This window comes from Pleurodeles waltl, chromosome 7 (assembly GCF_031143425.1).
Source record: "Pleurodeles waltl isolate 20211129_DDA chromosome 7, aPleWal1.hap1.20221129, whole genome shotgun sequence".
NCBI classification, from domain to species: Eukaryota; Metazoa; Chordata; class Amphibia; order Caudata; family Salamandridae; genus Pleurodeles; species Pleurodeles waltl.
In genome coordinates, this window is record NC_090446.1 from 425080835 (window position 1) to 425104003 (window position 23169).

General features: G+C 48.7%; 1 protein-coding gene across 1 annotated transcript in view; it reads left to right on the forward strand.

Moving 5' to 3' along the window:
* Positions 1-23169, forward strand: part of CHMP4B (charged multivesicular body protein 4B) — a 269231-nt gene that overhangs the window by 92548 nt on the left and 153514 nt on the right. Inside the window, exon 3 of the mRNA XM_069243935.1 lies at positions 8759-8873. Within this exon, the coding sequence (XP_069100036.1) occupies positions 8759-8873 (115 nt within the window). The remainder of the gene's footprint in view (positions 1-8758; positions 8874-23169) is intronic.

The window sequence follows — 23169 nt, forward strand, 5'->3', positions numbered from 1 at the left end:
TCTTGCCTCCAGTGTCCCAGATGTTTAGGTGACCTGTGCCAACTGCTAGTGCAGGGTATCGACCTCCATTTGAAGTTCCACAATGAAGCCCTCTGCCACTTTGACTTTTTCCAAAACCTTTCTAATGTCTGACCCGAGGAGATTGACCTCCAGGGCCACTGACTCTATTTTCCTTTCGAGAGCTGGCCTGGAGACCTATGTGGCTGCAAGTAATTCCATACAGGAAGGTTCTTCACTGCACCCTGATCTTCCCTCTGTCCAGTCTGACGTGTCCAACGTTGCAGCAGAGGGGTAGCCACTGTATAATGTTCCATGCTATTCCTGTGGGAGGGAACAACCTGCTTGTTTCTTCCCCTCAGGGTGCCAACCGGTGGGGTGGGGTGGGGTAGCGGCGGTGGTCTCTCTGTTCTCCCCCGCATGGGATTCACTTTCAGTGCTCCGCAAGCATCACCCTCTGAGGCCACTACTATCCAGGAGTGAGCAAAAGTGTTCTTTTGGTCAGTTCATACCTCACAATATAACAGGTGAAAATCCATTGTCTGATGTCCTCAGTGGTGTGATGGTGTGGACCCCCCACAATATATAGAATCAATGGTAGGATGGATATGTCCAAGGGCCCACCCCAGGAGGACATGTGCTCCACGCAACATGTCACTAGCTGCGTGTTCCGGTCATTCAGGGTAGTACAGTCAAAGGGACCTTCTGCGTGCTCCAAAGGTCCAGCAAGCCTCTCTGCACTAGGGCTGCAGAATCAGTCTATCAGCAGTGCCCACCGGCAGTCTCCTACATCCTTACACACTTATCGGTATCTAGAGGTCTTCGGCTCTGATAATCCAGTTTATCATTGCCCACTCGCGTACCCACCACAGCGAAGGGGCGGGGCACAATTCCAACTGTTGAGCCCTCATTACGCTTACTGGCCTCCTCCTCTGAGCCTGTTTGTGGTCAGGAAGACATTCTGTGGCTGAGGCCCAAGCATGCCGCTCCGTCACCCCAGCGCCACCGGGACAGCAACGCTCTCCATTCAGACCCTTGAGTGCACTCGCCCCCATGAACCCCACCCCCTAGCAGCACACAGCCGCGCCACTGGGAGGCCCACCGCAGCACTTGTGGGCCGATCTGCCAGTCGACCCATACGCGGTCACAGACAGTTGCCTCCTCAGCCGGAGACCAGGGCCAGCTTCTCGGGCCCCATAGATAAATGGGTAGTTCACTGTGCACCGTAGCACACCCAGGCCGCTCGTCTAGCGGGGCAGGCCCGTCAGGATTCGGCAGGATTATCCGCTGAATCTAGGAGCTTCCTAGAAGCGCGTCCCACCAGCCATCTTGTTTGGCCACGCCACCCCTTCCCTTTAAAAACTTAAGATAGAAAGGAACCTACTGGTACATGTTAAGAAAGGAGCCATGTGAGATGTACACCCAAGAAATTAATATTTCATACAACTAGGGTAGGCAAAGATTTTGAGATGTCCTTACAATCTCCCAAAAGGCTAAATGTACAGTACACTAAATAAGGCCCATTGTCTGCACAGACGTGAGGGTAACAATAGATGCAGTACATATTCATTACTATCCTATGAAGAAAACTTTAGGGGCTTTATAAAAGGAGTCTAACCAAGAGGTTGTCTGTAAATGCTTCATCATTGAATCCCTTTTCCAAAATGAGAGTGCATCTAGATGGGCTTAGTCTTCCAAAGGGAGCTCTTGATATTGCTAGGGATAAGATGTAACTATGTTAAAATTATCCAGGGGAAAAAACCCTTACGGCAGTGGTTCCCAACCTGTCGTCCCAGGACCCCTGGGGGTCTGTGACGGCTTAGAAAATTAACCAATATTAACAGATTAATAAAGAATATAAATAAAGACACTAAATGTACAATAACATTTTTAAAACGTAGTGTAAATGGCAAGGAATGTGGATTTGGAGGCTAAAAATTAAATGTGTATTCTTAGATTGATTAGTGAGAGCAGTGCAGGTGCATCAAACAGAATATAGCATGGACAATGTGTGGCTTCTATTGAATTTAGAAAAACTCCAACCTTCCTATTAAAATTAGATTTTATTTTTTTAAATTTAGTTTGCAAATTAAATCAAATGTGTATTGATTTGTTTATGTGCTTGATGGAATGCTTGTTCTATATTTTTTGTGTATTGTTTTGCAATTCAAATTATTTACAGTGTTTAGGCCTTTCTCCCTGGCTTCCAATAATTACTCAGTGGGGGGTCCCGGGATTCCGATAATGATTCAGTGCGGGTTCTCTGCTTCCAGTAATGATAAATTGGTGGTCCACAGAAGTCAAAAGGTTGGGAATCACTGCCATACAGTATTTTTATACCTGATTTCTGTGGTAAGAATAAAAAGAGGGGTATGGAATGTACCAATGTGCGGGGGTGAAGGAAGGCATGCCAGTGTACCAGAGAGTCACTGCCTTTGAAGCAAGTGCGGCAACAAAGATGGTTCAATTTTTTTCCTCAATGGGGCATTTAAAGCCAGCCCAGGAAAAAGTACTTGGTTACCAGAGAGTGGAATGTATGTATGTATGTAAATGTCATGCTGATCTTAATATTACTATAAATCATTAGGATTGAACTCATTTATATAAAATTGATAAGAGATCCTGATAAAGGCCGACTGACCCAGGAGGCGACCGACGACTGTAACATGTAGATCCCATGACCTTAGAGTACTTATCAGCTCCCTGTGAGACCTTGATGAACAAAATCCACAGGAGTATTCTGCTGATGCAGATTTTAGAATATATTATCAGGCGTTGGCCAGCAAAAACTTTGGAAAATCTGAAAAGTTTGAAACGGGTATTTCGGCTACTCCGTCCTGGGCAGCCAATACCGGCAGGACAGAGGTCTAGGGGCCCAGAGTGGACACTTTGGACATTTACCTGCCCACCAGAGCATTTTTGCAGCGAAATCTAAATTTTACAGGACAAGTGCAATAGATGATAATGGAGTGGTATGTGGTGGCTACCACCTTGTTGGTTTGGGCAACTTCAGCTCTTCTGTCCCTGGAGCTGGTTTCAGGAGATCAGATGACTGATCCTTGGAGTCGCTTCTGTAGGTTTGGGGCTGGGAACCAACTTTTCCCTAAGGCAGGAGCCGCAGGCACAGTCCAGTCTTTCATAGCCCAAAGTGCAGCAGGTGTAGTCCTTTTGATGCTGCAGCCTCTCTTTGTGTGGGCCCAAGGGCAGCTGGGTAGTCCTCCTTCGGTCCTCTCTCCAATTCATGCGTGATCTGAGGGTCAGAGTACCTGGGGTGCTATATTTATCCCATTAAAGTGCCCTGAGGGGACCACTCAGTCACTAGTCAATTAGCTACTGGTCCCCTCCTACTTAGTGATGATGCTCCTGTGATGTGTTTCATCTTGGCATCCCAGAGTGCCACATTCTTTCCCCTTTCAAGATGGCACAACCCTTCCTCGGTTGTTGGGAGCTTGGTAGCCCACCCTGCAACCGGAAACAGCCCAAAATGCAACATGAGTGCATCCCATTTTTCCACCAAAAACTCACCCTTTTTTCCCCAATCTAGATTTTGGACCCTAACTCAACTGGCACCTAGGGAAATCTGGCCACCCTGTACATTTTTTTAAAACTAGACACCTAGGGGTACCGAAGGTGGGCTGACGTTTGCTGCTCTCGCCCCTTTCTTTTCACCCAGAATCCCTGGCAAACCCCAACTTTAACTAAAAAAAAAAACTAAAAAAAACACACATTTCCTCACATTTCTGTGATGGGAAGTTCTGGAATATGCAGGGAGCCACAAGCTTCCTTTCACCCAGCATTCCGCCCAAGTCTCCCAATAAAAATGGTGCCTCACTTGTCCGGGTGGGCCTAGTGCCTACCACACAACACCTCAAACCAAGGTCAATTATTTTTGAGGGCTCCCGTTGATATTAGTTTGATCCAATCTTCTCACAGGCAGTGGGCCCAGCGGGCCAAGTGTGGCAGCATTTTTATTGGTACAAGTGGGGAAATGCTGGGTAGTATGAATTTTGTGGATTTGTTCCGATTTTGGAAGATGTGACACAGAAATGCAAGGAAAATGTGTGATTTTACTAAACACTTTGAGGTTTGCAGGGCATTGTGGGTAAGAAGATAATGAGATCCACGAGAAGCACACCACCCTGTATTGCTCTGGGTGTCTAGTTTACAGAAATGCTTTGGTTTGGTAGGTTTCCCTGGGAGGTTGCTGAACCCATGTCCAAAAATTGAAGCTACTCCTTTTGTTGATGTTGCCTCATTGCATTTTGGCCCACCCACACAGGTGAGGTATCGTATTTATGAGGAGGTATGTGGTAACTCTGGAAGTTTGAGGCGCCCCAGCAGATTCCAGTACTTTGGGGGATCCACTCGAGCCACCTTGTGGTTTGCAGCACCAAGACATCTCCCCTTATCCTTTCCCTCTCATGGAGGAAACCGGTCAGCCTTCCCTCTGCTACCTATAGTATGAAAGAACGGATACTCTCTACTTGTAGGCTCACTGGGATCATTGTTTGTACCTCTAAATGCTCCTTTGCTGCCACCTCATTTGGAAAACAAACCCCAAATCTTCGATCCTGACCCTGGGATTTCTTAAAGAATTTCCTCTTCGAGGCTAAGAAGGTTTGGCTGATTTGAATTTCCCTGACTCCCCCAAACTTTGTAATGAAAGTGTCCACCTTGCACCTTACAAAGTGACACACCTACCTGCAAAGCACAGGTCTCGGACATTCTGCTTTGAGGCAGGTTTTGACCTCCTTGTCTACAAGTTTCCTAATTCTGCTGCTAACGTACAGAGCCACCTTTTCCACTGGGAGCTTCTCCCCTAAACGCAGGTGATAAATATCTTCCGGGTGATGCATGTTTGCAGTTCATTCGCCCCCGAGGTCTTTTTTGAGGGACCCCTTCTAGCCTGGGGTGGTTGAGACCAACCTCCAGTCTCCAGGGTCTAGTGGGGCCTAGTTCTTTCTTAATCATCGTCCAGGTCATGATTTTTGGAATCTGCCCAGTCATCGAGGTCTGCACATGGGATTTTGGTCCTCCTCTTTGGGGGTGTGGTCAGGGTTGAATTCATCACCAGTAGCCCCCCCCCCTCCCTCTCCCCCCCCAAGACAGTTTACATCTTTTTAAAAAAATTCCTGGCTCAGCCGTTCAAAGCGTCAAAGGAGATAGCGCAGACTCTTTGGCCTTCATTTTCTCATTGTTTTCTGGATTCCCTTGAGGTCTAGTGGGCTATGTGAGGGCCCAACCTTCTCCCATTGGTGGTTTCACAGCATGTTTAGTCACCATCAGAATAATCCGTCTGCTCAAGGGTAGTAGACACTGCCCTTTGAAGTGATGCATCAACAAATTTTGCATCTAGAATAAGGACCAACTGGTCACTCAACATATCCTCATGCTGTTTCCGCTCTAGCACTTGCCATGGTGTGCAGGTGTACCACAGATATATTTCCCCTTATAAGATAACTGAACAGTATATGTGTGAGACTGATTACAGGCCTTCTTACTGGATTGGTCCTCTTCACACAGTAAGTTGTGCCTATTCCTAGCCACGCCCTCGTTACAGTGGGCATACGCTGTGTCGGAGAATCGGTACACTATAGCTATGCATCCTATCACAACTGCAGTGTTTGAAGATAAAAATGCCCCAAAACAGGAGTGAGGCTGGGATTGTTTAAACTTGCATGTGTGTCCAGCTGGAAAGGGAGTGTCGCCTATCAGCAAGATGCACTGCTCGGAAGTTGAGTACGCATACCATGTAGTGTGGCGTGTGCATCACCACATGGCCTGGGCCCCTAGCTTGTGCTGATGATGAGTGGAAAATTAAAACACCTCCCTTAGAGAAAGTCCCAGAGAGAGTAGCCTCAAAGCTTCTCACTCGCACAGACTCAGTGAGAAGTGATAGATTTTGTCTCGCTTCGATAGCAAAAAGCTTGCAAGGCAACTAGAGCGTGCTGCAGAGGGGAAGCATTAAGCCTGTTAGAAGCAAAATAATCCTAATTGAGGACACATCTCTCATATTCAACCCCCAAAGGAAAAGCAGTTATCTGACTGCTAATCAGCGAAGAGCAAGCATTGGCAAAGGCACACGGTCTTGCCATGTTGTACACCAGTGTGGCTGCTGATCATCATGGCTAACAGTTTGTAGAAAAGAGTGTTGTGGGAGTGGGCTGGAGTGGAGTAATATGTAGTGATGTAGAGTGGCATAGAATGGAGGGGCGTAGAGTGGAGTGGAATGTAGGAGGGTCTTAGAGGAGTGATGTGGAGTGATGTGGAGTGGCGTGGAGTGGTGTAGCATAGAATGGATTAAAGTGTCACTGACTGGAGTGTTGTAAAGTAGAATGGAGTAGGCAGTCATAGAGTGGTATGGAGTGGTGTAGCATAGAGCATAGTAGTGTGTTGTGGAGTGGACTGACCATGTCATACAGTGGAGTTTTGTAGAGTGGAGTATGCGTAGGGTGGTAGTGCACTGGCATTACAGATAACACATTTTAATTTGAAATGAACATTACATTTCCCCACACAGTTTTACTGATAAAACTATACAGTGCACAAAGATGTGTGGAAGTGGCATCACCTAGTGTATTGAATTGTTTTGATAGTATTGAAAAATGTGTTTCCTTGACACTTCAGAAATACAAAAAAATATGTTTAATTTGTGTGTTCCTAATTCAAATCTATTCTGAAATATTTGCACAATTAATTTATAGACATTTAAATTTTGTTGTGTGCTAGAATCCCTGCAGTCTTTCCTCTCGCATGAGTAGCCAGCATGATTATCACATAAATCGTCTTGCTTTTAAGTCAGAGAAAGAAAAGTAAACAGCAAGCTCCCTAGAAGACAGAGCCCGACATTGGACCTCTCTTTGAATGCACAGCAAATGTGACCAGCTACGAACATAGTTTAAGGCCCGTTTACACAAAGCGGGCAATAGTGAAAGAATACAAGGAGCGATGCTGAACAGTCTATGCTCCATGGGAGGGACTAATTCATGCTGAACAGCCCGAAACAAATAAGGCCAGCAAATGGAAATCAAGCCAATGTGAGTTACAAACGACAGTCAGTGGTAAGCTATGGGCAAAATGCATTCCCAGCAAAGCTTTTAGAATGTCCCCAAGATGTCTTGAAAACCAAACATAGGCTTTGACCTAAAAAAAAAAAAGAAGTGCTCCTCCTTGTTGGCTGTTTTACATGGAGAGGATGAGCCATCATTGGTGGACTGTTCTTTATATTCTGAAAGACAGGTAATTCATAATCCGTAGCCTCCGGTCCGGACAGAGATATTAAACGAACCAGCAAAACAATTTACAGCTCCAGCTATGTTGACTGTTTTACCTGGAGAGGATGTGCCGTCATTGGTGAACTGTTCTTTATGTTGGGATTCGTGGGGTATGTAGTCTCAAATTGTTTTGAAAGAAAGGTTATGCATAATCCGAAGCCTCCGTTCTTGACAGAGAAATGAAAGGAACCAGCAAAACAATTTACAGCTCCAGCTCTGTTGAAACCACTCTACTATACGAAAAATGTGCTTTATTTATTTATAACTATAAATGTTACCTCTTCTCAGTACTATGCTTTGTAAGCAAGCAGTCTAAAAATACCTTAATAGTGTAATATACGACAACTGTTATGTCCTACTTTGCTTAACATACCATACCTACCCACCCACGTGCCTACCCTTTCATACCCAGTTTACCATACCCAACCTACCATGCCCAAAACATTTACAGTCTGACCATACCTGCTTTTGCTACCTACGGTTTGTACCTGCCATTCCTGCCTCCATATCTAAGCTTCCTGCATACCCACCCTAACTACCATACCAACCCTACAATCTCTGCCTACCACATCCAGTTATCATACCTACCTACCTCACTGTGCCTCCTTCAAAAAGTGTAGCTACCTACCCATCATTACTTTTACCCTCTGCCTACCATCCCTTAACTACCATACCTAACCTACCAAAAATAACATACACCTTGATCATGTTTATCTCATACCATGAAGTTGTAGTTTTGGGAAAAGGGGTTAATACAAAATCACATACTTGGCATAACTTAAACCTTTCACAACTCATATATTTACACAGCATTTTGCAAATTAGAAGGCACCAAGCATAACACTTTTCGCAATGCACTTTACAGGAACACAAAATTAACCCTTACACAACTTCAAATCTACCTAAAATACCTTTTTGAAAGTTTATACATTTCCCCTAACATTTATATTCATTCACTACTCTTTTTACCTTACTGACGTTAAATTGCTGTACGTGTACAAGATTTACACCATCAAACTAGTCAAGCGCTTACCTTATCATTATTTAGTTTTAAAATATACAGCTTAATTTGTTTTCCATTCCCTTTATAATTCTTACACTTCCATTGTATTGTTTGAATTCTAATGTTAGTGGTAAATATATTCTGCTATTACAATTCCACTGAATTGTACAACTGTGTACACATATAAAAGGGGGCCTTCTTTTTCAAGCTAACAGTTACTATATACAACATAAAATATCAAGCCAGGCATTTTGGCATTGCCGTTGCTTATTTTTTTATATAGGTTGAACAGGTAAAAACAGTGCATGTGTGCCTTAAGTTGGATTACAGCTAACATTTTTATTTTCAAAATCAGACTCTGTAATGAGATGTAGTTTTTATATTTTCCCAGTGAAGGCTTCAAGAGTTTTGCATTTTTTTTTTTTAGTGGCAGTTTGTTCTCAACTCCTGTTTAACAGTTTCCTCAATTTATTTGTTGTTTTAGGGATATAGATAAAGTAGATGAGTTAATGCAAGATATCGCTGATCAACAGGAGCTGGCACAAGAGATTTCCGATGCCATTTCAAAACCTGTAGGATTTGGAGAAGAAATGGATGATGTAAGTATGAATTTAAGTAATGTTAATTTTGCTGTTGGGGGGGGGGGGGGGGGGGGCTTTTCTTGGTTATATGGGTGAACTTATTTTATAGCCACATCCATTTTCATACATTGAGATCACTGCCTGTAGGAGGCTGGCCTGGCTTGTAGTGGGTACCAGAGGTACTTAGGCTCTGTGCCAGGTCCAGTTATCCCTTATTAGTAGAATTGAGGTGTTTCTAGCAGCTTAGGCTGATAGAAGGTAGCTATAGCAGAGCAGCTTAGGCTGAACTAGGAGACATGCAAAGCTCCTACTATACAACTTATATGCACAATATCATGAGAAAACATAATACACAGAGTTACTAAAAATAAAGGTACTTTATTTTTATGACAATATGCCACAAGTATCTGAGTGAGTACCCTCAGTAAGAAGGTAAGTAATATACACAAGTTATATGTACACAAACCCAAAACAGGTAAGTAAGAGTAAAAAAAAGTGATGCAAACAGTGTAGAATTACAATAGGATGCAATAGGTGAACATAGGTCTAGGGGTAACACAAACCATATACTCCAAAAGTGGAATGCGAATCACAAATGGACCCCAGACCTATGGGAGCTTGTAGAGGGTCGCTGGGACTGTGAGAAAACAGTAAGGGTGTCCAAGATACCCCACCCCAAGACCCTGAAAAGTAGGAGTAAAGTACACCTACTACCCCAAAAAGCACAATAGTCGTGATAGGGGGATTCTGCAAGAACAACAAACACCAGCAGTGCACTGAAAACGGATTCCTGGACCTGAGGACCTGCAAAGCAAGGGGACCACGTCCAATAGTCGCGATAGTGTCTGGGGGGGGGGGGCAGGAGCCCAGAAAACCCCGGATGAAGGTGCAACGAAGCTGCCTCCGGATGGAAGAAGCTTGGAGTTCTGCAAGAACGAAGAGGAGTAGAAACTTCTCCTTTCGATGGAAGATGTCCCACGTCGCGATGAAGCTTGCAGAGGTGTTGACACGCAGAAATACCGCAAACAAGCCTTGCTAGCTGCAAGGGTCGCGGTATAGGTTTTTGGGTGCTGATGGGGACCAGGAAGTCGCCCCTTGGAGGAGTAGACAGAGGGGGCGCTCAGCAACTCAGAGAGCCCTCACAGAAGCAGGCAGCACCCGCAGAAGTACCCGAACAGGCACTTAGAAGATTTGTGAACCTGAGTCCACGCAGAGTTACAAAGGAGGTTCCCACGACGCCGGAGGCCAACTTGGAGGGTTGAGCACTGCAGGACGGAGTGCTGGGGACCCAGGCTAGGATGTGCATGAAGGAAATCCTGGAAGGGTGCACAGGAGCCAGAGCAGCTGCAAATCACGCAGTACACAGGTTTGCAGTCTAGCGTGGGGAGGCAAGGACTTATCTCCACCAAACTTGGAATGAAGGATCACTGGACTGTGGGAGTCACTTGGATAGAGTTCCTGTGTTCCAGGGACGACGCTAGTCAGGATGAGAGGGGACCCAGAGGACCGGTGATGCAGTCTTTTGGTGCCTGTGTTAGCAGGGGGAAAATTCCGTTGACCCACAGGAGATTTCTTCTGTGCTTCTGGTGCGGGGTGAAGGCAGGCGACCACCAGGGTATGCACCACCAGGAAACAGTTGAGAAAGCCAGCAGGATTAGGCGCTACAATGTTGCTGGTAGTGGTCTTGCTACTTTGTTGCGTTGTTGCAGGCGTCCTGGAGCAGTCAGCGGTCGATTCTTGGTAGAAGTCTAAGAGGGAGATGCAGAGGAACTCTGGTGAGCTCTTGCATTCGTTATCTGAAGAATCCCCCAAAGCAGAGACCCTAAATAGCCAGAAAAGGAGGTTTGGCTACCAAGAAAGGAGGATTGCCTACCAGAGCCTATCAGAGGGGGTCTCTGACGTCACCTGCTGGCACTGGCCACTCAGAGCAGTCCAGTGTGCCCCCAACACCCCGTTTCCAAGATGGCAGAGGTCTGGGACACACTGGAGGAGCTCTGGGCACCTCCCCTGGGACGTACTGGTCAGGGGAGTGGTCACTCCCCTTTCCTTTGTCCAGTTTTGTTCCAGAGCAGGGCTGGGGGGGATCCCTGAACTGGTGTAGACTGGCTTATGCAGAGATTGGCACCATCTGTGCCCATCAAAGCATTTCCAGAGGCTGGGGGGAGGCTACTCCTACCCAGCCCTTCACACCTATTTCCAAAGGGAGAGGGTGTAACACCCTCTCTCTGAGGAAATCCTTTGTTCTGCCTTCCTGGGACTGGGCTGCCCAGACCCCAGGAGGGCAGAATCCTGTCTGAGGGATTGGCCGCCGCTGCAGTGGAAACCCCGGAAAGGCAGTTTGGCAGTACCCGGGTTCTGTGCTAGAGACCCGGGGGATCATGGACTTGTCCCCCCAATACCAGAATGGTATTGGGGTGACAATTCCATGATCTTAGACATGTTACATGGCCATGTTCGGAGTTGCCATTGTGACGCTATACATAGGTAGTGACCTATGTATAGTGCACATGTGTACTGGTGTCCCCACACTCGCAAAGTCTGGGGAATTTGCCCTGAACGATGTGGGGGCACCTTAGCTAGTGCCAGGGTGCCCACACACTAAGTAACTTGGCACCCAACCTTCACCAGGTGAAGGTTAGACATATAGGTGACTTATAAGTTACTTATGTGCAGTGTAAAATGGCTGTGAAATAACGTGGACGTTATTTCACGCAGGCTGCAGTGGCAGGCCTGTGTAAGAATTGTCTGAGCTCCCTATGGGTGGCTAAAGAAATGCTGCAGCCCATAGGGATCTCCTGGAACCCCAATACCCTGGGTACCTTAGTACCAAACACAAGGGAATTATATGGGTGTACCAGTGTGCCAATGAGAATTGGTAAATTTTGTCTCTAGCCTGCAGTGACAAATTTAGAAAGCAGAGAGGAGAGAGCATAAACACTGAGGTTCTGGTTAGCAGAGCCTCAGTGATACAGTTAGGCACCACACAGGGAACACATATAGGGCACATACTATGAGCACTGGGGTCCTGCCTGGCAGGATTCCAGTGACACAAGGGCTAAAACAACATACATACAGTAAAATATGGGGGTAACATGCCAGGCAAGATGGTACTTTCCTACACTGCTTCCTTTGGTATCACATCCATGTAAATAGTTCTTAGTTTGCTTACTTAGAATGCCTGATGAACGGACCCTCACTGTGCTTGCTGGCTTTCCCAGTACAAAATATGCTATGTTTACGCAATATATAAATATCTGCTTGTGTCTATTAAACAATTTGTTTCTCCCTATAAGCTGATCTGCCTGTTATTTTCAATTAAGTAGACTATAGAGGATTAGCCTTTATAACACTGAGTCATTTTCTGATATGTTGATTCGTGTCTGATATAAATGAGCCACTAGTCATTGATACCACTGTTCCTGGTAACACTTCATTTGTTGATGCTGTGTTAATTGCCAAAGAATACCAATTGTCTTTATCACAACATGTAATAGTTGGTTGATCAGATTTGCCCTTGAAACTGACATTGATGGATAGGCTGGTGTACTGAAAGTAACCAGCAAACCCATTGGTAGGTTGATGGGTTTAGATGATCTTTTATAAGCATTAAGTCCTCCCAGAAAATGCTGGTGATAAGAGCACAGCTGCATTATATACGCCTTCTTGTCCACAGATGGGCTGCAGTTGGCAGTCTTTTCCTTTTTGTATTCTCTTTTGAGTGTTGGATGACTCCTATACATCAATTAATATCAATCAAGGATGGGGGAAGGGAAGAGCCAGTTTGAGCAGTATAGGAAGGTAGCCTCTTTCTACCCTTGTTACCCCCAGTTTTAGCCTGTTTGTGAGTATATGTCAGGGTGTTTTAACTGTCTCACTGGGATCCTGCTAGCCAGGGCTCAGTGCTCATAGTGAAAACCCTGTTGTCAGTGTGTTTGATTTGTGTCACTGGGATCCTGCTAGTCAGGACCCCAGTGCTCATAAGTTTGTGGCCTATATGTGTTCCCTGTGTGGTGCCTAACTGTATCACTGAGACTCTGCTAACCAGAACCTCAGTGTTTATGCTCTCTCTGCTTTCTAAAATTGTCACTAAAGGCTAGTGACTAATTTTACCAATTCTCATTGGCACACTGTTACACCGATATAATTCCCTTGTATATGGTACCTAGGTACCCAGGGTATTGGGGTTTCAGGAGATCCCTATGGGCTGCAGCATTTCTTTTGCCACCCATAGGGAGCTCAGACAATTCTTACACAGGACTGCCACTGCAGCCTGAGTGAAATAACGACCACGTTATTTCACAGCCATCTTTCACTGCACATAAGTAACTTATAAGTCACCTATATGTCTAACCCTCACTTGGTGAAGGTTAGGTGCCAAGTTACTTAGTGCGTGGGCACCCTGGCACTAGCCAAGGGGCCCCCACATTGTTTTAAAAAAAAAATATTTTTTATGAACATTTTGCTGTTATACAAGTTAGGTTATTCAAGGCATTGTCATTCATAACCATTACTATAGATTCTGGAAATCGTTTCCCACTAACATATATTTAAGGCTTGTACTTAGTTTACTGTTTCTCAGTATCATTAGAACACCTTACTGTTTCCATCTGTCTTGTGCTTGAGCGTGTTCTAATATTATGGCTCCTGCCACGTACCTAAACTAGCAATTCCTTACATGCTGTCCTTAGACCGATATCAGTCAACATTAACATTAACATAAACATGAACACAAACGTGATGGTGCCTTGGTTCTTATAATTCTAACTGTTTGGGGTGACGTGATGTATCAGTGCCTCTGTGGTGGCTGACCCCTACCCAATCCCCCGCGTTCCTTCCGTGTGTGCTGGGTCACCTGATTATCACTCTGCTATTCTCCAGCTCTACACTCTGTGTCCTTCCTGTGTTCTGTGCCTCCCTCCTGCTTTTTAGTGGCTTCATGTTTCCGCAGCTCACCCTCCTTGCTATGTAATAACGTAGTGGGTTCTTCTCTGTTATCCCAATTGTCTGGCTGATCTGTCAACTCGATTCCCTGGTGTCACTGTCTTCCCCCATCACTACTTTCCTCCACTTCATCAACACCTCCTCCCAGGCCGGGGCAATTGGTGTCTGGCGTAGGCCTCTCGCCTCTTCACCTTTCAGGACCTGTAATTCAGCCCCAGCCCATCTCAATACATCATGCCTCCACTCAGTCGTGGTCGGACTCCTTGGTGACTTCCAACCCATGGCAATTAGTTTCCTATATAGTACTAGTGTAATATCCAAGAAGCGATCCTGCACCTTCCTAACCGTTAATCCTGTTTTCAGGCCTACCAGGCACACTGCCGGGGTTTGTGGTATTGACACTCCCAACAGCCTCTCCAGATCCCTCACCACCGTTCAACACCCTGTCTGAACCTCTGGGCAATGCCAGATCATGTGATCAAGATTGGCATCCGTGGTGCCACACTTGGGGCATACATTAAGAGCGCTTCCGTATATACGTGTTAAGCGTAGCGGGTGAGATATGTCCTGTGTGTGTAGTTGAACTGAATGTATCTCAGGCGCGTATTCCTTGAGACTATCTTCGAGTATGCCAATAGCTTCCTCCACTCAGTGTCTGACAGTTCCCGTGCGAGGGTCCTTTTCCATCTATCTCTCAGGGGTCGCAGCTGATCTAATGTGTCTTCGATTTGAGTTCTGTATAGTTTTGTGATTAGGTGGGTATCTGCGCCCAATGTCAGTAGCAGGTGCAACACCCGGTGTGTGGTAGGCTCTGTGTTAATCGTTTCCCAGTGTTCCCTTAAAATATGAATTAGCCTCTGGTGCACGAGGAACTGTCCCCTAGGGACCCCTTTATTGTCTACCAATTCAGCGAATGAGCTCAACACCCCACCACAGAACAGGTCTCAGATTGTCTCCACTTCAGCCCTCGTCCATGCACCCAGATCGGAGTCCACCCGGTTACTCGCAATCGTTTCCACCCTCAGCATGGTCAGTGGCAATGCAGGGGAATAGGCCTTCCTCACTCCCACCCGCCGCGAGCACCTCTTCCAGCAGGCCAAAGCCACCCTCGTCAGTGTGCTCTTTTCCTGTGTCTTCATCTTCCGGCCCACCATATCTGATATAATCTCCTCCACACCCGGTTCTCTTTTCGCAGTGCACCTATCTAGGTGGCCCCCGCCCGCGAACCATCTAGCAGTCCACTGTAATTGGCATGCTAAGTAATAGAGTTCGAAGTCCGGGACGCCAAGTCCTCCCTCAGTGGCTGGTCTACATAAAATCGATAGTGCTGTGCGGCGCCGGCTTCCGTCCCATACCAGATCTCTAAGTAAGGAGTTCAACTCCCTGAACCATGACGCAGGGATCTGTACCGGTAAGTTAGTGAAATAGTAAAGGAGACGAGGTAACATGATCATTTTAGACAAAGATATCCTGGCCATTGTGGATAGTTTCAATGACCTCCAAAACCCCACGGGAGCTCTAAGGGAGCTGAGCGCACTGCCGATGTTCCCATCTCGTAAGTCCCTCAGGCCGTGAAATACCTGAATCCCTAGGTACTTAAATGTATTAGAAGCCCATACCACGGCCTCCGGGAACGCAGAAGGTTGGACGCAACCTGCTGTCATCGGGAAGACAAAGGTTTTGCCTCTATTGAGTTATAAGCCTGAGAGACCTCCAAAGTGATCCAGTGCCCGTAAGGCCCAGGATAACCCAGATTTCCCATTTCTGAGGTAGATTAGGATATCGTCGGCATAGAGTGAAATGTTGTGTTAGGTTCCTCCCCATATCACTCCCCTGCCCTTGCCCTCCATCCTCAGGTGTGCTGCCATTTGTTCAATACCTAGGGCAAATAATAGCGGCGATAAAGGACATCCTTGCCTAGTGCCCCTGTGTATGGAATAGGGCCTTGAGATGGTTTCTCCCGTCTTCACTCTCGCTTGTGGGGTTTTATAGAGGAGATTCACCCACTTAACCCACTTGGCTCCCAAGCCCATCCTTAACATCACCGTCCTCAGGTAGTCCCAGCGGATCGAGTCAAGGGCTTTCTCAAAGTCTATTGCTAATAACATCCCTTTTGGGGGTTTCACTGCACTTGGCATCTGCAGGATAGCGAAGAGGCGTCTTAGATTTAGTGACGTATTATGGTACGGGACAAACCCATTTCGGTCTGCGTGTACTAGAATGGGTATATGCTGAAGCAGGCGGTTGGCCAATATTTTTCTAAGAATTTTAAAATCGCTGTTCAGCATTGAGAGTGGTCTGAAATTGGTGACCGACGCTTCGCCCGATATCGTCTTGGGTAGAGGGATCGCTAATGCTTCCCTGAGCGTGTCTGGGAGTATGCCACGTAGTGCTTCTGCATAAAGGTCCACTAGCTGTGGGGCCAGTAACTTGGAATATTTCTTATAAAAGTCCATTGGCAACCCGTCAGTGCCTGGTGTTTTCCCTGGGGCCAGCTGCAAGATGGCCTCCAGTACCTCCTCAGTCGTCACTGGGCCCCCCAGCTCTTCACCATCTCCATTGGCCAGGGTTGGCAGCGGGAGTGGTCACAGGAATTCCCTCAGGCGGTCCCTATCTAGATCTTCTGGCTCCCTGTACAGGAAGGTATAGTACTCTTTAAAGGCGTTATTTATGGGTCCGGGTTTAAATCTGTGGTCGCCTTTCATGTCACGTACGCCTACTATCGGTGCTCCTTCCCCTCCCGATCTCACCAGCCATGCCAGCATCCTACCCGACCTACCCTCCTCAGCCTGTACTGTGGCCAAGTGTCTCTGGAAGCAATGGCAGCAGAGTTGTTGTTCCACCTGTGAGTGGGATTTCCTCGCCTGTTCGTATTCCTCCTGCTCCTGTGTGCTTCTATGTCAATTTTTTTCCCACTCGTGTATAGTCTCCTCGAGCTTGATAAGTTCTCGTTCTAATGTGCGTCTTATCCCGACTGTCTGACCTATGCTGTAACCCCTTGTCGCCACCTTAAGTGCTTCCCATTCCGTATGTCTGAAGGAGGCTGACCCGTTGTTTGTTAATCTGATCAGTTAAGTAAGATCGGAGTGCCCCTCTGAATGCCTGGTCCTCCAGTGCTGTCGGTGACATTTTCCACAGTGGCATGGGGGGCCTATCCTCAGCCGCTCTCCACGATACTAGTAATGGATTATGATCCGATATGGTTCGCCCCAGGTACTCAGTGTGAGTCATACCTCTCGCTATCCCAGGAGTGCACACCACCCTATTGATCCTAGTATGTATCTGGTGCAGGGCTGAATAGAAAGAGTAGTCTTTATTGTGCGGGTGCTATTCGCGCCAAACGTCTACCATTCCCCAGGCCTTTACCCACTCACTTACTTTCTTGGCTATTTTATGTGTAGCTGCGCCCAGGAGCGGGGGTGAGGAGCGGTCCAGAGCTACATCCAGAACGCTGTTAAAGTCTCCTCCTAATAATAGTTCCCCATGTTGCTGGCGGGTAATGTGACTCAAGGGGCACTGCAGGAAGGGGGCCTGATCTTGGTTGGGAGTACATACGCTTCCTAATATTATTGGGATCCCATGGAGCCTCCCCCCCACCACCACCACAAATCTGCCCTCCTAATCTATGTCTATGGATATCGCTTCGAAAGGTACTCCAGCGCGAATCCAGATTAGTGATCCCCTGGAATAGGCAGAGTACCTGGTGGCAAACACCTGTCCTCGCCATCTGCGTTGCAGCTTCTCCACCTCACTCGTGGTCAAGTGGGTTTCTTGGAGCATCGCTACATGTATGACCCTCCTCTTCAGGTGGGACAGTATTCTGTGTCTTTTTGCAGGAGAACCCATCCCACGTATGTTCCATGTTAAGAGATTATAGTTGGCCATCTGGATGTGTCATGTAAAAAATGCGGGCCCCACCACCTCTCGTTGTCTTCCCCGCCACTTTGTGTGATCCAACGAACCTCGTGTGTATAACCTATTCTCTCCAGGCACCATCTAAGTTCAAACTTAAAAAAAAAAAAAACTCCCCCACCCCAGGGCGCCTCCCTAACTGTAGGCTGCCCAAGTAAATCATGCAACCAAGCAACGTAGTCCAACAAATAAGCTTAGTTCTTGCCATTCCACCTGATTGTATGAGAAACCGGTCGGGGGGGGTGGTACAATGTCCATTTGGGGCCCGCTGTCTATTCAGTGTGCCCCACCCCAGAGTCCATCTGCGCCTTTGGTCATCCCAATTCATCTGCTGTCTGCGGAGTCACCTTCGCGGCCGCTCCGAGCAGCCGGAGTCCTCCACTGACGATGCCCCAGTGCCGTCTGAGTCTGTCATCGCTCCCCTTCGGAAAGGATTCTCTACCCATTGATGCCGCTGCCCTCAGGGCCTCCTTCTTGCCCAGGTCTTTCTGAGATTGCGATGGCTCAGTCTGGAGGGACAGGGGGGGCCCTACCCGGTCCCCCACGTCGTTTTCTCTGTCCTCCGCGGGCCTCCAACCATTCCCATGCTTCCTCGGGGTTTTGAAAGAAAGTGGACTTGCCCTCCTCCATCACCTTCAATCTGGCTGGGAAGAGGAGTGAGTATTGGATTCCTTCTTCTCTTAGCGCTCTCTTCACCGCAAGAAAGAAAGATCTCCTTATTTGAACCTCTATAGTGAAATCTGGAAACAGGGTCACTTCTCCATTGGCCACTCTGTGTAAGGGCATGTCTCCCTAGCCATCTGGAGCAGGATGTCTCCGTCTTTATAGTGTAGCAGGCGTGCGATCACTACTCTAGGTGGTCTTCTGGGGGCCTCGCGGGGACCCTGTGCGCTCTCTCCAGAGTAAAGAACGGTGTCGGACGTCCTGGGGCCACTGTCGTACATATCCATTCCTCCAGAAATTCCACCATGTTTGTGCCTTCCGATCCCTCCGGGAGGCCCACCACTCGCACATTGTTCCTTCGGTTTCTCCCCTCAGCATTCTTCGCCCTTTGCTCCAGTCGTGTTATTCTCTCCGTTAGATGTAGCATAGTGGACTCCAGGTCTTTTTGTCTCTGCACTATGTCTGTCAATGTGACCTCTGTTTCTTGGACCCTGTCTGTTAACATTTGGTGGTCTGCGTGGAGGAGGCCAACCTCCTTCGACCTGATTGATGTCGTGCTGTAGGGTAGCTTTTGTGTCCTCAATTGCCCCTAGGATTTTGTCTAGCGTAACCTGCACTTTGGACTGCGTTAGGTCACGCATGTCCTCTCCTTTCCATTTGTTAGGTGTTGGCCGGTCCATCTTCTTCCCTCTGCGACGACTTCTTGTGGTCATCAGCACTGAAAAACCGGGTTTTCGGCTCCCTACTTTGGCCGGCAGCCTGTACTCTGGTGTCTCTTAGCCCCCTTGGTCCCGCGTGGACCCTCCTTGTGGTTTGTGGTGGCTCACCAGAGTCCTGGTCAGCCATTGCCCTCTTCGCTTGGGTTGTCACTGCTCAAGTTCGTCCCTATTGGGCCTCCACCAGGATCATTGAGTCCTCACACTTAGACACTTCATCAGAGGCCTGTGCAGACTCCCCCTGCGTGCCCCAGAGGACCCGTTTAGTGTCCCAGGACTCGTTAGGTCCTCCTCTTCTCCTGGTGCCCTCCTGGAGCACCCGTTGACAGTTCCGGCCCCCAGGGGTTCTCTTGTCTCCTCCTGTGGCTCAAACACTAGAAAAAAAGGGGGGTTTTGCCAGAGGCCCGCCGTCTACCTTCAATGGGCCCAGTTCTGCCGCCCACCTGGCACTCTCTGCGCTGTCTTCCGACTTACAAGAGACAGGGGGTTCCTTTATGCCGCCTCGCTCCTCAGTCGGCACCTCTCTCCAGATCAAAGGGGGTCCGGGTTCGCCCCCCCACAGGGACCCCGGCCGGGACCCCGCACATCTGATCCCCTTCACTGGGGGGGTGGAACACCCACCGGCCCCCCGAATCGTTTCGCCGGGACGACTCCAAGGCACCCGTCTCTCGGTGCTCATCAGTCACGGGCCACCCCACCCAAATCCGGGGGGCTGGGAAGCGAAGACCGGCTGACTTCCAATGGGCTCAGTTCTGCCGCCTTGACCTCCGCTCTCTGTTCTGCCTTCCGACCCGGGATGGTCAGGAGAGATTCTCCGCTCTGCCTCGCTCCCCAGCCGGTACCTCTCTCCTGTTCAAAGGGAGCCCAGGGTCACCCCCCCTCCACAGGGCCCTGGCTGGGACCCCGCTCACCTGATTCCCCTTCGCCGCAGGGGGAGGGGGGCTTCCGCCGGTCTCCTCGATCGCTCCTCCGGCTCTGCTCCATTTCCCTCGCCTCGCGGCACTCCTCAGTCATGGCCCCCCCCCCCCTCCACGTCCAGGGGGCTCAGAAGCGAAGCCCGGCTCCCTCTGCCGCCGCCTCCCAGGAGCCGCGGCCGGCGCGCCTCAGCCACTGGAGCCCATGGCTCGCATTCAGGGCTTAGGGCACGACCGCGGCGCCCCACTGCGCTGAACCCGCTCATGCTGAGGCCGGGCAGCCCACCCGCCCGCACCCCCGTCTCCTCCGCACAAGATCGCACAGGTCTGCTGTGCCGATGACTCCAGGGCAGGGCTCCGTTTAATCGGAGAAGTAGAAGGCCCAGACGGAGCTCACAGACTATGCGTCCGCCATCTTAGTTCGCGTAGCCACCCCCCGTTCCCCCACATTGTTCAGGGCAAATTCCCCAGACTTTGTGAGTGCGGGGACACCATTACACGTGTGCACTACACAGAGGTCACTACCCATGTTAAGCGTCACAATGGTAACTCCGGACATGGCCATGTAACATGTCTAAGATCATGGAATTGTTCCTCCAATACCATTCTGGTATTGGGGGGACAATTCCATGATCCCCCGGGTCTCTAGCACAGAACCCGGGTACTGCCAAACTGCCTTTCCGGGGTTTCCACTGCAGCTGCTGCCAACCCCTCACACAGGATTCTGCCCTCCTGGGGTCTGGGCAGCCCAGTCCCAGGAAGACAGAACAAAGGATTTCCTTTGAGAGAGGGTGTTACACCCTCTCCCTTTGGAAATAGGTGTGAAGGGCTGAGGAGGCGTAGCCTCCCCCAGCCTCTGGAAATGCTTTGACGGGCACAGATGGTGCCCATCTATGCATAGGCCAGTCTACACCAGTTCAGGGATCCCCCAGCCCTGATCTGGCACAAAACTGGACTAAGGAAAGGGGAGTGACCACTCTCCTGACCAGTGCCCAGAGCTCCTCCAGTGTGTCCCAGACCTCTGCCATCTTGGATTCAGAGGTGTTGGGGGCACACTGGACTGCTCTGAGTGGCCAGTGCCAGCAGGTGACGTCAGAGACCCCTCCTGAAAGGTGCTTACCTCTCTTGGTAGCCAAACCTCCTTTTCTGGCTATTTAGGGTCTCTCCTCTGGGCTATTCCTCAGATAACGAATGCAAGAGCTCGCCAGAGTTCCTCTGCACTTCCCTCTTCGACTTCTGCCAAGGATCCACAGCTGACTGCCCCTGGACGCCTGCAAAACCGCAACAAAGTAGCAAGACGACTACCAGCAACATTGTAGCGCCTCATCCTGCCGGCATTCTCGACTGTTTCCTGGTGGTGCATGCTCTGAGGGCTGTCTGCTTTCATCCTGCACTGGAAGCCAAGAAGAAATCTCCTGTGGGTCGACGGAATCTTCCCCCTGCTAACGCAGGCACCAAAAAACTGCATCACCGGTCTTCTGGGTCCCCTCTCATCCTGACGAGCGTGGTCCCTGGAACACAGGAGCTGGGTCCAAGTGTCTCCCACAGTCCATTGGCCCTTCTATCCAAATTTGGTGGAGGTAAGTCCTTGCCTCCCCACACCAGGCAGCAAACCTGTGTACTGCGTGATTTGCAGCTGCTCTGGCTTCTGTGCACTTCTCCAAGGATTCCTTTGTGCACAGCCTAGCCTGGGTCCCCAGCACTTCGTCCTGCAGTGCTCAACCCGCTGAGTTGGACTCCGACGTTGTGGGTCCCTCCTTTTGTGACTCTGAGTGCACAGAACTTCCAAGTGCCTGCTACGGTACTTCTGTGGGTGCTGCCTGCTTCTGCGGGGGCTCTCTGAGTTGCTGAGTGCCCCCCCGTCTCCTCCTCCAAGGGGCGACATACTGGTCCTTCCTGGTCCCCAGCAGCACCCAAAAACCTCTACTGTGACCCTTGCAGCTAGCAAGGCTTGTTTGCGGTATTTCTGCATCATCCAGCACGTCGTGGGACATCTTCCAGCCAAAGGAGAAGTTCCTAGCCCTTTTCGTTGTTGCAGAATCTTTGGCTTCTTCCACCCAGATGCAGCCCTTTTGCACCTTCATCCGGGGTTTCCTGGGCTCCTGCCCCCCCTGGACACTATCGCAACTCTTGGACTTGGTCCCCTTCCTTTTCAGGTCCAAGAATCCATTTTCAGTGTTTTGCTGTTGCTTGTGGTTCTTGCAGAATCCCTCTACCACGACTATTGTGTCCTTCTGGGGTAGTAGGGTAATTTTACTCCTGCTTTCTAGGGTCTTGGGGTGGGGTATCTTGGACACCCTTACTGTTTTCTTACAGTCCCAGCGACCCTCTACAACCTCCCATAGGTCTGGGGTCCAATCGTGATTCACATTCCACTTTTGGAGTATATGGTTTGTGTTGCCCCTAGACCTATGTCTACCTATTGCATCCTATTGTGATTCTACATTGTTTGCACTACTTTTCTTACTGTTACTTACCTGTTTTGGGTTTGTGTACATATAACTACTGTATATTACTTACCTCCTAAATGAGGATATTCTCTGAGATACTTTTGGCATATTGTCACTAAAATAAAGTACCTTTATTTTTAGAAACTCTGTGTATTGTGTTTTGTTCTGATATTGTGCTATATGATATTAGTGGCATAGTAGGAGCTTTGCATGTCTCCTAGTTCAGCCTAAGCTGCTTTGCCATAGCTACCTTCTACCAGCCTAAGCTTCTAGAAACACCTCTATTCTACTAATAAGGGATAACTGGACCTGGCACAGGGTGTAAGTACCACAAAGTACCAACTATAAGCCATGGCAGCCTCCTACAAGCAGCTGCTCCACTAAAACCTACCAGCAGGGGCTCTGTCACCATACCCATATCATCAACTAGAATCGCTCTCAGCACATACAGAGATAAAAAATGGGCTCTCCATCTCTTTGACCACCAAAACCACAATCCTAGCTGAGAGGAACCGTTACGGTGGTTGAACTTGTCAAAGGAAGCAAACCTCCTGCCCCTCCCTGACATTCTTTGTGCAGCCTACAGCCCAGCTGCATTTGAAGTTGCCAGATGCTTCAACACCTGCCTCGGTGGCATCAATGTAAATACATAGGCCCAGCAGTGCATTTTTATCAAAAGTGAGCGCAGAGCTATTCTGCTGGTGCTGGTGTGGCTCAT